We start from the raw sequence: 15,827 nt of genomic DNA on the forward strand, positions 1-15,827 counted from the left end.
GGTTGACACTAAACTGCAAACAGGGATACTCAATTTCAAATACCTAACCACTTCTAACAGTTATCTAACTTATTGCCACAAAAAAGTCTGGAACATTGTTTCCTACCGGTTTTGTATGTATATGTTAATAGAGTTCTTATCTTGATTATATTATTTATCCAGGAATTTCACATGACGCTGAACATGATTTCACCGGAGACTCACTCAGCAGTGCTTGAAGTTATAGAATCTTGTAGGGTTCGGTGAGAGAACAGGAACTCCGACGTTTCTTTTCCTTCTGTGCCTTGTCCTCAATATGAGAAAAGAAGATGGTACCAATGAGACTTTGTACATCCTACCTACTCTTCGCTGCAGCATTCGTTATTACATGACGGGCATCTATTGGTGCATTACAAATCCTATCTTTGGTTTTGTGAGTCATGGGCTTTTGTTTGACTATTATTTTTCTAAAGTTTAGGGGATATTTTTTTTTTCTATTTTCCAGCCGATTGTCACTTCTTGTGAGGGCTGAGATGCTTGTACATGAAGAACAATCTTGAATGTGAAACACAGAATGTAATTTGTAGTAATTTTTTAATGATGGTTTCTCTATCTGGTGACTTGTTATTCCCCTGTACCTTTTCCTTTTGGATTAGTTAGTGTGGAAACTTCCATATATTGCTTGATGAGAACGGTTAGTACGGTTTAGCTTATAGTAAGCATTTCACAAACAATCATCTCAAGTTGTAATTTTATCTTGTAAAATATGATTCTTCTGATGAAAAAATTGGTTTGTGGTTTGTCCATGTGAACGTTGTGTGTTTGGCACACTGTTAAAAAGTTTTCAGTGAAAACACTTTTTTATTGGTTGGTTGTCTAGGAAGCTTTTTCTTCATACTTTTTATAAAGGGTTCACTAAAAAGTTGTTCAGATGACTTGCATTACATATCTTTCGTCGTTATTCTTACCAAATTATCACTGACATGCACGAAGCAGAGGCGGACCTATGCTTGGGGAAGAGGAGTCGATGGACTCCATTAACTTCAACAAAAAGTTCTGAATATATAAGTGTATATATGTGAAAAATGGTGATATATTTCTATGCTTGGGGAAGAGGAGTCACTGGACTCCATTAACTTCCACAAAAGTTCTGAATATATAAGTGTATATATATGTGAAAAATGGTGATATATTTTCCTTGGAACCCTTACGATCAGAAGTCCGATGGGGGCATTGGTTGAGCAATTCGCTCATATGCCCTCGCCAGTTTCAAATTCTGGGTCCGCCTCTAGCACAGAGCACCAGTCTTAATATAAAAAACCATCTGAAATTTTTCTTTGAATACAAGAAAAACACACAACTTTTGTTGTGGAACAACCAATTCTATGCATCAGGGTATATACATTATTCATTCATTTTGAGCTTCACTAGGAGAGTATACTGGACATACTTATATATTGCGACAATTTAACAAGTTACTTACACTAGATACTGTTTCGTATTCAAGATGCATAATAGAAATTGCAGGGTGACTGCAGCAAATATTACATGTAGAACACAACTTGGACTTGATAGAGCATCCCAGATGGTGAACTCATTCACACTTTTAAGTAAAGGGAACAACAACAACGCCTAAACCCCAAGGAAGTTGGGGTCGGCTATATGAGATAGAACAACCAAAGCTTTAAGTGCTTGCCAACAAAGCCTTACTGAGGCTTACTATTCTTAGTAAGGAAGTCGAGCACGAGTTGATTAACCTCGTCGGGTAATTGTTCTTGAACAAAATGGTTTCCTTCTGGCAAAGAGGCCGTCTCCAGATTAGGTACTAAAGTTTTAAGTTCTCCATTAATGTAGTCTTCCATTCCTGGAAATTTGAGGACATAATCCTTCTTCCCCTCAATAAACAGCGCTGGAACGTGAACTGTTGGATCTGTAATGTTGAATTGTTCATGCAATGACCTATTGCATCATGAAATTCATAAACAACCAAAAAAAATTGAAGAGTAAAATAATATATCAAGACAGTAGGCAATCAACTAGCTAAACAGTTCCTGTTACTTTTTCTTTGTCAGCTTGCACACGCCTTGACTATTTCACAAGGTACATTTAACAGTAGGTAATCCATTCTTGGTACATGCTAACTCCTTTTTTTCTATAAAAAAAGTTATATATAATGGTAAGGGAAGGAGAAATGGGGGAAGGATTATAGGTGGGGAATCGAACCCCTAAAGGTCTTTCATTTGATTCATCGTTTTCTTGTTTTTTCTATTTACCCCTCCCCTGGAGCTCTCCCACTTTTGCTCCCTTGATGATTAGAAGCCACAACCCGAGTATGGATACGGAGGGTGCTTACCACTTGAACAATCCTCTGTTAGGTACAGGCTAAATCTCATGTGCAACTCTTAGAACTTGCTTGTAGTACTTTATCATTTCCTAAGTCTGCCTCCCCTTGTAGAGGGGCAGGCCCATTATGAACCAAGTTGTAATCGTGCATCATTGGCTCTTGTGGATTTTTCGGTTATAAGAAAAAAGCCTGCCTCTCCCGACTAAGGCCGTGAATGACTATAATGATTCTTGGTTTGATGCATGTGTGTGAGAGAAGTGAAAGCAGACTTTCCAGTAATAAAACATGCAGATGTTTTGTGTTACCTATAGGGAACCTGCAATGCAGTTTTGAATCCAGAATTCTCATACAAAGCTCCATATGCAGCCAAGTCTTCCTCAGAGAACCAAGGGGGTAGAGGGGTTGAAGGTTGCACAATATCCATGATTTCTTGATTTTCATTGGCTATTGGTACTTCACTTCTGGAGAAAAGAATGTATACATTCCTCACTACTGTTTTAACGTCGAGGCGACCAAAATCAGCCTCAGCTCTCCCAGGCTCCTGGAAAGAATTAAAGATATCTCTAAGATTGAACTAGAGAACTATATATATAAATGATAATCATGAAAAAAGTAAATCTAAATTAGAGATGAAAAAACGTACCCCCCATCTCGAAATATAGAAGCCTTCAGGGAGGTCGTCTTTAAATTTGAGAGGATGTGGAGGCCAAAATGGCACTCCCATAACAATAAATCCAGAGACTCTCTCCTCATAGAGATTGACAAAACGGGAAATGACAATAGATCCGAAGTCTTTACCAACAAGAAAAGCCTACATTATTAAGCAAACACAGAAATGAGAAAGACACAAATATACCAATAGAGAGACAAAATACCATTACTTGACAATGACTATACAATCTTAGGATAATGTATTGACTCTTCATCCTTAGATTCTAACACTTCCAACACTATTATGTCCAAGTAAAAGGGATCATTTGTTGTGTCTTTGATGCAAGTTTCATAGCAGAGTTGTCATTTTTTACTACTACTTCTGTCTTATCTAAGAAGGGGAGCTTTGACGTAACTGGTAAAGTTGTTGCCATATGACGAGGAGGTCACATGTTCGAGCCGTTGAAATCCCCTCTTGCAGAAATGCAGGATGACGCTGCATACAATAAACAATTGTGGTCCGGCCTTTCTCCGGCCCGTGCATAGCGGGAGCTTAGTGCACCTTTTTCTTTGTCTTATCTAAACCTCAAACCACTAGTCCAAATTCCAACAAAAAAAAAAGGAAAACTTTATTTCTCAAGATTTAAGAAGATGAATATACCTTAGAGATGCCAAGAGCATCTTCAAGTGCAAGGGTGTCGTTGGCAAAATCAAGAAAGGAGGTTTTTTCGGGTTCGGGTGGCTGATCCGACAACCCGTATCCTCTGAAATCGGGTGCAATAGCTCTGTAACCAGCTTTGGCCACAGCTATCATTTGATACCTCCAAGTATACCATATTTCAGGAAATCCATGCAAGAACACCACAACTGGGGAATTCCCACTTCCAATTTCAGCTACATGAAGCTTTAGCCCGTTCACTTTAACATATTTATGCTCTATTTGTTCCATCTTTCTGACCGTTGAATTTCTCTTTTCCTCTTTCTCACTTTCTGTTTGAGTTGGGAGTTGAGTGAAATGATGAAATACGTATGGGATTTTTATACTTCACGAATTCATGTGAAGGTCAAAGTAAGTCATTGTTTTCTAAGTTTAAGTTATAGCTTGTTTGGATTATGTATCGTCTTGCATATCGTATTATATTGTATTGTACTGTATCATTTTGATGTATATAATATTTGGATAGATTGTATTGGTTGTCGTTGTTTTATGAGGTCATGCATTCACAATATGAAAAATAAACTTGCAATATTATAAAGAAAAGTAAGGTACGAGGTAATATTATTATATAAAAAGGTTGGGTAAAGAATAAAATAGGATTATTTAATAATAAAAAAGGACAAGATGAAAAAAAAAAAATAAGGTAACGACGCGACCACATCAAATCGGTCATTCTATAAAATGGCACCTGTCGTCGTTACGTAATAACTGATTTAACGATACGATACAATAAAATTTAAGTAACAATCAAAACAAATATTATATATAAAGTAACAATACATACAATACAATAGTTAATAATCATCCAAGTAAGTTGTTATATACACGATCCGTGTAAAGAATTACACTCTCATATCATAATATCATAGAAAATACAAAATATCTCTAGTCAAATTTGTTCCTTCATTGTGAATTTGTGATTCTTGCAAAGCAGAAAAGCATCTTTTAGATGTATTATAAATACAAATTATGCATCATACTGTATTACATACAGAAAAATTTCTAATAAATGTGTCCCTTTAAAGTCTGGAGCAGGAGAGTGATTCTCGCTAAGCAGAAAAGCATCTTTGCCAAACCACTATCGACAAATAACTAGGAGTATATAATAATTCGTTGAAATTTTCCTGCTATGTGATAATTTATGTCTGCCATTATTATTAGCTTGATTTTTAAGGATAAACATAAATCAATGAGTAGTATATTATAATTAATATTCTTTCTTGGTATTATCTTATATTCCACTATCCTTTTTCTTGATTAACTGCCTGCTGGCACAATTTTATTAGAGGTGAGTAAATAAGGGTGTGACACAGTATTCTAAAGTTTTTTTAGAAACAAAAAGAAAAAAAATATATAATAAATTGCAGCTCGGTGCACTAAGCTCCCGCGATGCGCAGAGCCCAGGGAAGGGCCGGACCACAAGGGTCTATTGTACGCAGCCAGTGGCAGATCTAGAGTCCAGTTACCGGGTTCCCGGGAACCCAGTAGCTTTTGCGTAGACCCTGTATTTCTATTAAAAATTCACTAAATATTTATAAATATATAACTGTGAACTCAGTTATTATTGTATATTAATTTGAGAATATGACAGGAACCCATATACTTTAAATCCTGGATCCGCCTTTGTACGCAGCCTTACCCTGCATTTCTACAAGAGGCTGTTTCCACGGCTCGAACCCCGTGGCCTCCTGGTCACATGGCGGCAACTTTACCAGTTATGCCGAGACTCCTTCCAAAAAATAAAAATAAAAATAAAAAATAAAAAAGATATTTATCATGTCTGTCATCTTCTTTGAAGTCATGTCTCAAAAAAAGATACTTAGGATATCATCAAAGAATAATAAGTTGAGTTGGTTGCCTACCTAACTTCAACAGGTTCTTTTTGCGGGAAAATACATATAAGTAGAATCCACATAACTAACTGGCTTAGAGTATGTGAATTTTTAATTATCTTGTTTAAGACAAGTTCATATGTATTTATATGCTAATAATCAGTTTATCTTTTGTATAAATAAAAAGTACACATAGCCATCTTGTGCCTACTTGTTTTGTTTGTAATGTAGTTATATAGTGAATTGGAAGCTATTGATACATATACAACCAATAATACGGGGTGAAATTCAAAAATAGCCAGATTTACAACTGGTCTTTCAAAAATAGCCCAGTTTCGAAAGTAATCGAAATTTAGCCACTTTTCATGTAAAGATAAATCTGAGCGAAAACACTGTTCAAAACTCGAAAAAATACGCCAGTATATTATGCTGGAGTTCCAGCATAAGTATACTTGAACTCCAGCATATTATACTGGAGTTCCAGGATAAGTATACTGGAACTCCAGCATAATATGATGGAGTTCCAGCATAAGTACACTAGAACTCCAGCATAATATACTGGAGTTCCAGCAAGTATTGCGGTCCAGCATAATATACTGGAGTTTGGAGCACCGGTGCTCCAGTCTCCAGTATATTATACTGGAGCCAGCAAAGTATACCGGTGCAGCATAATATGCTGGAGTTCATACACAGGTGCACCGAACTCCAGTATATTATGCTGGACCGGTCTCTGTTGCAGCAAAATAGTGGCTATTTTTCATTGACTTGGTAAACGCTGGCTATTTTTGAATGACCAGTCCGAAAACTGGCTATACCGTGCTATTTTGACAATAATACTGGTATGGAGCGCCTTATCAAAAAGAACAAATAAAAGAGAAAAGTTAACCAAACTAGAGTACGGAGATTAACACACACACACACTAATTTTTGTGAATTTGCATATTTTCTCAATTTATGAAAATATATATATATTTAGAAATTACACAAAATAATGTAAGTTATGATTTCTATGACTAAAAATGTTTTGAAAGTATTTGAGACAATCGTAAACAAGAAAAAACTACATCATATAAAATAGGATCCCCGGAATAGTAATTCTGTTCATCATCTTCCACAATTTCTATCATTTCTATTGTCTCTTCAGTTGATATACCTACCTATAATCAAGAATATAAAAATCTGTCTGGTTTTATATAAGGAAAGAAGACACAAAATTTTCATCTGTTTCATTTTCTCCACAATATCTTTTAAACGTGTTTCTACTAAGCCATTAGGAAACAATTAAAACTAGAAATAAAATAAAATTTTGGATATGTAGACAGAACATCCAGTTTCAGCCTAGGGTCTCAAGAGCATTCAGTTTTGCATTTATTCAAACCTTTTCAGCTTTACCAGGAAAGTACACTGGATATTATTACAGACGCTCTCGTATTGAAGATAAGGGCAGTCCGATGCACAAAGCATCCCCATTCACGCAGGGTCCGACCGAGGAACTGCTGCACACCAAGGGGTGTGATGTAGATAACCTACCCTAATGCAAGCATTAGTGACTCATATTGAAGATGTAGACTAGAAACTCTAGGGTCACCGGCTTACTGCAGTACAACTTTACATGTAAAAAACAACTAGGACTTGATAGAACATCACAGATGGAGTTATTCATTCACACATCCGAATAGATGCAACAACCGAACTGTTGAAAGCTTTCGGACAAAGCCTTATTGATGATTTCATGATTGGCTATTCTTCGTAAGGAAGTCAAGCACGAGTTGATTGACCTCGTCAGGTAATTGTTCTTGAACAAAATGGGTTCCTTCTGGCAAGTTAACCATCTGCAGATTAGGGACTAAACTTTTGAGTCCTCCACTTATGTAGTCTTTGACTCCTGGAAATTTGAGGAAATAATCCTTCTCACCAACAATGAATAGTGCCGGGACATGAACTCTTGGATCTGTAAAGTTGGCTTGTTCAAGCAGTGACCTATTGCATGATGAAATTCATAGACAACCAGAAAAAAGAAAAGAGGAAAAGAAGATATCAGGAAAGAGTTCAGTAGCTAATTAACCATTGAAGTAATTCCTATAACTCGAATTTGCTGTCATCTTATAAATGTTAAACACACAGTGGAACAAGTTAAGACTTCAGCTTAATATTACTTTCCTAAGTCTGCCTCTTCCTCACCACGGCCGTATATGACATCAAAATAAAATCCTTTGTTGGTCTGCTGTATATAACAACTGTGTGTGACATATGAGTGTGAAATAGTAGAGAAAAAGCTTTCGAGAAAGGAACTTTACAGCTCAAATAGACATAGATTGTCGTTGTACCTATATGGAACCTGCAATGCAGTCTGGAATCCAGATTTCTCATACAAAGCTCCATATGTTTCCAGGTCTTTTTCAGAGAACCAAGGGGGTAGAGGGGTCGAAGGTTGCACAATGTCCATGATTTCCTGCTTTTCATTGGCTATTGGTATTTCACTTCTAGAAAAAAGAATGTAGATGTTCCTCACAACTGTTTTAGCGTCAAGACGACCAAAATCAGCTTCAGCTCTACCAGGTTCCTGGAAAGAAAATTTCTTGGAGATCAAAGAGAACTAAGGTTGAAATCAACAACAACAACAACAACCCAGTATAATCCCACAAGTGGGACGTAGCCTTACCCTACCCTGGAAGGGCAGAGAGACTGTTTCCGATAGACCCTCGGCTAAAAAAGGTGAGAGAAGCCTGATTGCAAGTAATAGCAAGACAAATAATTGGAAAACTAAATCGAAAATAGCAACAGAGAATATGAAAGGGGTACCGATAACAAGTAATAGCAAGATAACATATTTAGAAAACTAATTCCAAGGCAGCAAACGAGAATATGAACGAAGTAATGCTAGCAAACTACGGAATTACCGATGGCAAGTAACAACGGAACGAGACATGCGAATATAGCAAACTAAGGAAAAAAGGGTACCGTACTAGCGCTAATATTAACAAGCTAGAGAAGACAAAGGGAAACGCTCGACTACCTACTAACCTTCTACCCTAATCTTCAACCACCACACCCTTCTATCTGGGGTCAGGTCCTCGGTTAGCTCAAGCTGCACCATGTCCCGCCTGATCACCTCTCCCCAAGACTTCTTTGGCCTACCTCTACCCCTTCACTCACCTCCCAAGGCCAACCTCTCACATCTCCTGACAGGAGCATATGTGCTTCTCCTCCTAACATGCCCGAACCATCTCAACCTTGCCTCACGCATCTTTGTCTCCACAGGGGCCACTCCACCAGCTCAACTAAGATTGATATCATGGAATGTAGATCAGAGAGCAAGATCTTACCCTCCATCGCGAAATATAGAAGCCTTCAGGGAGGTATTCAGTGTACTTGAAAGGTTGTGGGGGCAAGAATGGCACTCCCATGGTAATAAATCCAGAGACTCTCTCCCCGTGGAGAAGGATAAATAGGGAAATGACAGCAGATCCGAAGTCTTTGCCAATGAGAAAAGCCTACATTATTGCACATATATAGATATCAGTACGACACATGCCAAGAAAGAGAGAGAGTGCAAAGGAACAAGGATATAAACACCAGCCTATATCAGTTCTTATTTCACGCAGAATATGAAAAAAGACCATTTGGTTGAGCTATAACAACACAGGCTCAAAATTAAATTCCAACAGTAACTCCTAATACTGCCAGGATATTACCGTTTCACCTATACTTGTCCAAATTTTCATACTTCCGTGAAGTTTAGCCAACAACTACCAATGTATTTAAGGTTATGAGATTAAACCATGTATTGTAGAATCATTTGCAAGCACTCCTTATAGTTGCTCGAAAGTCATTGCGCTTTCTTTTCATCCAATATACAAGTTGTGATTTCTTCACTTACATCAAAATTGATGCTCAGATGTTCCTCAACAATTCTTATTTTAACTACTACATGAAACTTCTCTGAACTACCCCCCCCCCCCCCCCTCCCCCCCCTCTTCTATTTGTGCTCTGTTTGAGGAAAATAACAAAAAAGGAAGATGGTAAAAAATCTAACAAAAATAAAACCTTTCAAGTTACGTTAAGAACAAAATACGCAATTTTTTTTTTTTGCTGAAAAAGATGCAAGTTCATAAAACACAAGAATGACTATAGATTTGTACAAAACTTAAAATAATGTGGCAACTAACTAGAGTAATAATGCGTATAGATTCACCTGCAAATCCTAGTATATTTAATTATTAGAAGCTAAAGAAGGCTAGATTCTATTTATGCTTACTCAAGCAATCTACACATGGTATTTCAAATACACCAGTTTACTTACCCAGTTTAGGTTCCTGTCTAAATAAGGATAGCAGTCATCCCTTGAACCATAAATCAATTTTTTTCAACACTTAGTTCCTACCTATCACTATTTGAGGAGTCAATTGCTTTTTGCTTTCCCGCTTTCAATTTTTTTCTTTAACTACAACTTGTTTTGATTTATACTACTCTTTTAAGTAATTTGAAACTACACTTATGCTTTATTATAAAATATTAAGCAATGAATTTTTTTATTTTTTTTATTTTTTAACAGGAGAGTTATTTTAGCACCAGCCACCAGGAAAAGGGAAAAGGAATGAACTTTAAGCATAACACAGTAAAAAAATAACTTCTTCTTCTCAAAATTTTGAGAAGATGAATACCTTAGAGATGCCAAGAGCATCAAGAAGTGCAAGGGTGTCATTAGCCAAGTCAAGAAAAGTGGTTTTCTCGGGTTCGGGTGGCTGATCCGATAACCCGTATCCTCTGAAATCGGGTGCAATAGCTCTGAAACCAGCTTTGGCCACAGCTATCATCTGATATCGCCAAGTATACCATATTTCAGGGAAACCATGCAAGAACACCACAACTGGGGAATTCCCACTTCCAGTTTCAGCTAAATGAAGCTTTAGCCCATTTACTTCAACGTATTTGTGCTCTATTTGTTCCATTTTGCTCCTTTTAACTTTCAGTTATGTTGAGAATGAAGAGTGACCGACAATGTTTTCTTTGGAAATGCCGGACAACTATATCCAATTTGTTTAGACTTCAGAACAATTAAAAAGTTACTGCATTGAGAATAAGTCGCATTAACGAATTATAAGTCTAAATTATTGCGATGTAGAAGTCGCATTTCACCAATGCAATTCATAATCTCATTTTAGACTTGCATTTTATGATCGCAGCGCATTTACCAATTGCTATTTTTAAAGCATTTGCGCAAATAGGTTATAAGCCCCACTTGAGAAATTGTTTGGCTCAAAAGTTAACAATATACTTTGTAAGCTAGAAAACAATCAAAAGTAAGAAAAAGGTAAATCGTAATCAAATATAATAAACCTAGAGATGCAAAGATGATATTATAGTTGTAGATCTAGTATTGCAAAGTGATAATATGAACTCAGTAAGATATGTTCGTTTGAGGTAGAGATAGAGAGAGAAAGCCAGAAAATGAGAGAGTTGTATTAGATCCGAATCCCCTCTTTACAATGTGAAGGTCTCCTTTATATAATAAGAGACCTTCCTCGAAAGAATCAAAAAGTTACAAAGACAGGTAACGTCTCCCTAGTGAAGACACTGAGTCCTAAACGATGCCGCTTTTGTCCCCACGTCCGAGTCGTACCCTCTACGTTAGTCGGCGTACACTCACTGGGCGTACCCACTGGCGTAGAGATGCTGAGGGTCAAATTTGACCCTATACAGTTAGTCCCTCCGCTCGTTGGAGACGCATTCGGTGGGCGTCTTCGATGGGCGGAAATGCGAACCTCGGCTTAGGAGAATTTGACCTCGACCAGGGGCGGCAATATGAATGAGGTGAAATATATGACGTTGTTGAGCCACTGACGCGTGGCTTCCTTTTTGGAATGATGTCATCGCCTGTATACATCATTATTATATTTGCCCCCGAGGCGGTTCAGAGGATGATGTGACATTTTGGTTTCCCGCGCACGTTTTGAATCATGACTCTTCGATTTCTGCGCAACTTATCCCTATAAGTAGGAGAGAGGTTAGATTCGATTCAACTTTCAAGCCTTCGGAAAGCATTTTCCGATTTACTCCTTTGTCTTTCTTTCCTGTAACCGTTATTTCGTGAGGGACTCTCCCACTTCTGTCGAAACCACACTTCCTATCGTCAGTGCTTCGTTTCTTACGTAGTATAATCATGACAAAACATGGACAGAGTAGTAAAAAGGCCAAAGATAATGCCCCGTCTAGGGTTCCGCCATCTTCCGGTGGTGAAGGGGAAAAGGCGGAGAAGGCCCTTGTTCCTCTCAGTGTAGACAACGTCCTTCCGAAAGAGATGCATGTTCGCAGGGATTTTCCAACTAAAAGCTCAGAACTTCCCTGGGAGCACAGCGTTTTATTACAATCCCATTTAGATGATCTTCGAGAGACGCACCATATTCCGGACCACGTGGAAATGGTTCCGGCCGGGACGAACTATACCAATGTGCACCGGCCTGGATATTGCACATTCTATGAGTACCCGTTCTTGATCGGTTACAATCTTCCAATCTACCCTCTGATGGAGGAGCTTTACCGTTTTTACAATGTGTGTCCGGCTCAGCTCACTCCTTACACCTTGAAGGTGTGCCGTATTATGACCACTTATGCGGCCAGGGCTGAGTGCAGCGTCTCGGTCCACCACCTCTTACAGTTATTCAGCCCTGGTTACCTGAGGGGTACCATGCTGCAGTTAAAAAGTCGTGGCACAAGGGGCTTGGTTGTTAAAGCCGATGATAAGCCCAACCGCCGTTTTTGGCGTAAATATTTCTACATCAGGACGGAGCACCTGGTGTCGAATCCCGAAGGGTTCCCGGAAAGATGGAATCCAGAACGTAAGTATTTCTACTCGTAGAATTCAGGACTGCTTGCGCTTTTGACCATACGGCCATTGTGATTTCTTTGCTTTTCTCCCTTTTTTATTCGCAGCGAGGGCGAGGGGAGGGCTTCTCCACCCCAGTTCACTGATGACATTAAATCATGGGTGGAAAGAATAATACCTTATGCGGAGGAATGCCGTACCTGGGCTGCATTTCTTCAACGGTACGGCCCGTCAGGTAATTCTTTGGCTACGGTTTGGGAGTTCCCTACGTTCTTGTTACCTGACTTATTCGCGTTGGCAGGTCGGAGCGCCCCTAAAAAGAAGAAAAAGAACGTCGTCACCTCACCTGGGGCGGGGACTGATTCTGAAGACGGATACATACCCTGTGGTTCGCCTAGTGATGGCGCTGTGGAGGTTCCTCAACCGCTGCCCGTGGCGGCATCCACGAGGGGAGCGACTCCTTTAATGCCATCCCCACGGGCTGTGGATGAGACTTCTAAGAGCGAGGAGCCGCCGGAAAGGAAAAGACGTCGGTTGATAACCGGCAAGGGGATAGCCACAGAGGACGAGGGGGCGAGCGAGCCCCATCGGGAGTCAAGGCCAATTTTTATGGCAGATGCCACCCGTTCCGGGAGGTCGGCTCCCCAAGGGGGGGCGGTTCTCGACGCCGGCCCAACACGCATTCCGGAGAGCGGCTCGTCGGCTGCCGTTGGAGAAGCGGGCAATGATACCGAGAGGGTGGGCCCTAAGGCCGCCCAGGCGGATGCAGATGCGTTAACGCGGGGTCCGGCCCGTGTGGGGATGACGGCAGGTAGATCCAACCGCCGAATTCTGATCCCAGGAGGGTATAACCTGTTGCAACACAGCGAGCAGGCCGCCACGGATATGACCCTGCTATGTGCGGCCGCTGAGCGTGAAATGTTAAAAGGGGTTAGCGACGGGGAACTATCCCGGAGGGTTGCCGGCGCGGCCTTGCAGGTATTTTTCGATTTTCTTCATGTACCGTAAAGTAAATTTTGATGCATACTGACTTGCCTTTCCTCCTTTTCCTCTTTTTTAGACTCTCATCTTGGAGGTAGAGTGGGGGCGGCGGGCGCAAAGGAAGGCAGCCACCTTTAACAAGGTGGTAAAGAAACATCGGCGGTGCCGCGTCAAGCATCAGGCGCTGGCGGACCTACTCAAGCAGGACCCGGAATTTTGGGTTTTCCGTTAGGGTTTGGAGCAGTCGGAGGCCCAGCTGAAACGGAGGGTGGCCGAGTTGGAGGAGATCGACGAGCAGCTGATGACCGCCCTGGCTCGGAACATTGAGCTGGAGACTCTTCTCCAGTCTAAGGAAGAAAAGTTGGAGGTTGGCCGTGGGGTAGCGGGGGAAGCTGCTGATTTGTGGATCAGGGTTGCCGCTATGACCACCGAACTCGATGTCAAGGCGGCTGAAATTGAAGTCCTCAAGCGGACTGCTGCACCAAGGCCTGATGAGGATGCGCATCGTGAGGCGCATGACATGTGGGTGTACGCCGAGGCCAGATTGGTCGTATTCGAGGAGTTCTTAGCTGCGGGTCGAGCTACTGAGGCGGAGGTTCAAGAGCAATGGCGCATAGCCCGTGTCGCCCGTGAAACTTGTGGGTATAGTTCTGATTCCCCAGACCGGGCGGGCTATAACTCCGAAGACGTCAACCGTCTAGAATCCGTCTCTTGGATCTCTGCGGCCTATCAGGCCGAGGACGGCGGTGGACGAGATGGCGGTCCGACGGGGGGCGGTGAACAGAATGGCGAAGCCCCTTAGGACTTGTATTCATTTTGTTTTGCTGTATTTGGAGACGTAAATGGGTCCTTTTGTACATGTATTTTTGGATGATAATGGAAGTTATACTTTTGCTGTTATTCTTTTCTTTTTGTACCTTTTATTTTCGGCCTTAATATTGTTGATGGCCTTAGCCGTGTGCGCAACTTCGACTATCGTCGAGTTACTCGCTGTCATAGTCGAGCTGGGTCGACTTATCGGCGTCTATGGCCTTAGCTATTATACCGTTGATGGCTTTAGCCATGTAGGCGACTTCGACTGTCGTTGAGTCGTTTACTCACCGTAGTCGAATCTAGGTCGACCGTTGGCGGCGATGGCCTTAGCCATGATATAATTGATGGCCTTAGCCATGTAGGCGACTTCGACTGTTGTCGAGTCGTTTACTCACCTTAGTCGAATCTAGGTCGACCGTTGGCGGCGATGGCCTTAGCCTTTCACACATTGGAGATGGCCGTAGCCTTTCATACATTGGGGGTGGCCGTAGCCTTTCATACATCGGAGATGGCCGTAGCCTTTCCTACATCGGAGATGGCCATAGCCTTTCATACATTGGAGGTGGCCGTAGCCTTTCATACATTGGAGGTGGCCGTAGCCTTTCATACATTGGAGATGGTCGTAGCCTTTCCTACATTGGAGATGGCCGTAGCCTTTCATACATTGGAGATCAAGCTAGTCCAGTCCCTTTATCATGTCGGCCTGGAGGTCATAAGGAGAGGTTGATATGATAAACTTGTTTCGCAAATATCTCCAAGTGTCCCCTCCGCCGCCTCGTTAAAAACCTCCCCGAGAAAACCCAATTGGGACAAAACTCGGGTAAGGGAAAAAGAGTACGACTCGGGAGACGCCTTTCAGAAGTGGAAATACTTGAGGTGAGTAACGTTCCAGTTGTTTTGGAGCGTTTTCCCTTCCATTGTTTCCAACTGGAATGCGCCTTTGCTGGCTACTGCTGTGATTTTGTAGGGTCCTTCCCAGTTGGTGCCCAGTTTCCCTTCACTTGGGTCTTTGGATGCCAATGTCTTGGCTTTAAGGACATAGTCTCCCACCTTGAGTGGTCTTATTTTGGCCCTCTTGTTGTAGTATCTTTCGACTTGTTGCTTTTGGGCCACCATTCTGATATGGGCCATTTCTCTCCTTTCCTCAGCTTCGTCGAGGTCTTGGAGCCTGTTTGTGTCGTTTTCTGTTCCACTGGTGTGTGAATATCTTAGGCTTGGTTCGCCGACCTCGAGTATGACCGTGTCGGTTCCGTAGACCAGCGAGTACGGTGTTTCCCCCGTGCTGGATTTGGGTGTGGTCCTGTGTGCCCACAACACTTCGGGTAGCAGCTCGGGCCATAGCCCTTTGGCGTCCTCGAGTTTCTTCTTTAGTATGTTTAATATTGTTTTGTTGGAGGATTCCGCTTGGCCGTTGGCGGCAGGGTGATATGGCGTGGAGAGTATCCTCTTGATGCGCCATTTCTCGAAGAATTCGGTTGTTTTTTGACCGATGAACTGTCGTCCGTTGTCACAACTGATTTCCTTGGGGATGCCGAAGCGGCATATAATATTTTTCCATATGAAGGCGATCACTTCCTGTTCGCGTATTTGGGCGTACGCTCCTGCTTCCACCCACTTGGAAAAATAGTCAGTTAAAACTAATAGAAATCGTACCTTACCTCGTCCCGCTGGTAGGGGACCGAC

At 41.3% G+C, this 15,827-nt stretch overlaps 3 protein-coding genes across 3 annotated transcripts in view; 1 reads left to right on the forward strand and 2 right to left on the reverse strand.

Annotated features, from left to right (window-relative positions):
• The window catches only part of LOC109232954, an 11,702-nt gene extending 11,047 nt beyond the window's left edge, over positions 1 to 655 (forward strand). Inside the window, exon 13 of the mRNA XM_019398658.1 lies at positions 163 to 655. Coding sequence (XP_019254203.1) covers positions 163 to 246 — 84 coding nt within the window. The 3' untranslated portion in view covers positions 247 to 655. The remainder of the gene's footprint in view (positions 1 to 162) is intronic.
• Positions 1,366 to 4,033, reverse strand: LOC109232955 (bifunctional epoxide hydrolase 2-like). The gene is made up of 4 exons (XM_019398659.1): positions 3,636 to 4,033; positions 2,967 to 3,134; positions 2,629 to 2,864; positions 1,366 to 1,938 (listed from the first exon to the last, which is right to left on the reverse strand). Exons 1-4 carry the CDS (start codon positions 3,921 to 3,923, stop codon positions 1,686 to 1,688), a joined length of 945 nt encoding a protein of 314 aa, XP_019254204.1. The 5' UTR covers positions 3,924 to 4,033; the 3' UTR covers positions 1,366 to 1,685.
• Positions 6,856 to 10,592, reverse strand: LOC109232956 (bifunctional epoxide hydrolase 2-like). The gene is made up of 4 exons (XM_019398660.1): positions 10,189 to 10,592; positions 8,851 to 9,018; positions 7,852 to 8,087; positions 6,856 to 7,504 (listed from the first exon to the last, which is right to left on the reverse strand). Exons 1-4 carry the CDS (start codon positions 10,474 to 10,476, stop codon positions 7,255 to 7,257), a joined length of 942 nt encoding a protein of 313 aa, XP_019254205.1. The 5' UTR covers positions 10,477 to 10,592; the 3' UTR covers positions 6,856 to 7,254.

The sequence above is a fragment of the Nicotiana attenuata genome, chromosome 10 (genome assembly GCF_001879085.1).
Source record: "Nicotiana attenuata strain UT chromosome 10, NIATTr2, whole genome shotgun sequence".
NCBI classification, from domain to species: domain Eukaryota; kingdom Viridiplantae; phylum Streptophyta; class Magnoliopsida; order Solanales; family Solanaceae; genus Nicotiana; species Nicotiana attenuata.

Bases quoted from the DNA above. Each gene is read 5' to 3' on its own strand.
- LOC109232955 (XM_019398659.1), bottom strand. From the start codon at position 3,923: ATGGAACAAATAGAGCATAAATATGTTAAAGTGAACGGGCTAAAGCTT. The intron at 3,135-3,635 runs GTATATTCATCT...TTAATAATGTAG, and splicing joins ATGCTCTTGGCATCTCTAAG to GCTTTTCTTGTTGGTAAAGA. The intron at 1,939-2,628 runs GTAACACAAAAC...ATGATGCAATAG, and splicing joins GCATTGCAGGTTCCCTATAG to GTCATTGCATGAACAATTCA.
- LOC109232956 (XM_019398660.1), bottom strand. From the start codon at position 10,476: ATGGAACAAATAGAGCACAAATACGTTGAAGTAAATGGGCTAAAGCTT. The intron at 8,088-8,850 runs GTAAGATCTTGC...TTTTCTTTCCAG, and splicing joins TCTATATTTCGCGATGGAGG to GAACCTGGTAGAGCTGAAGC. The intron at 7,505-7,851 runs GTACAACGACAA...ATCATGCAATAG, and splicing joins GCATTGCAGGTTCCATATAG to GTCACTGCTTGAACAAGCCA.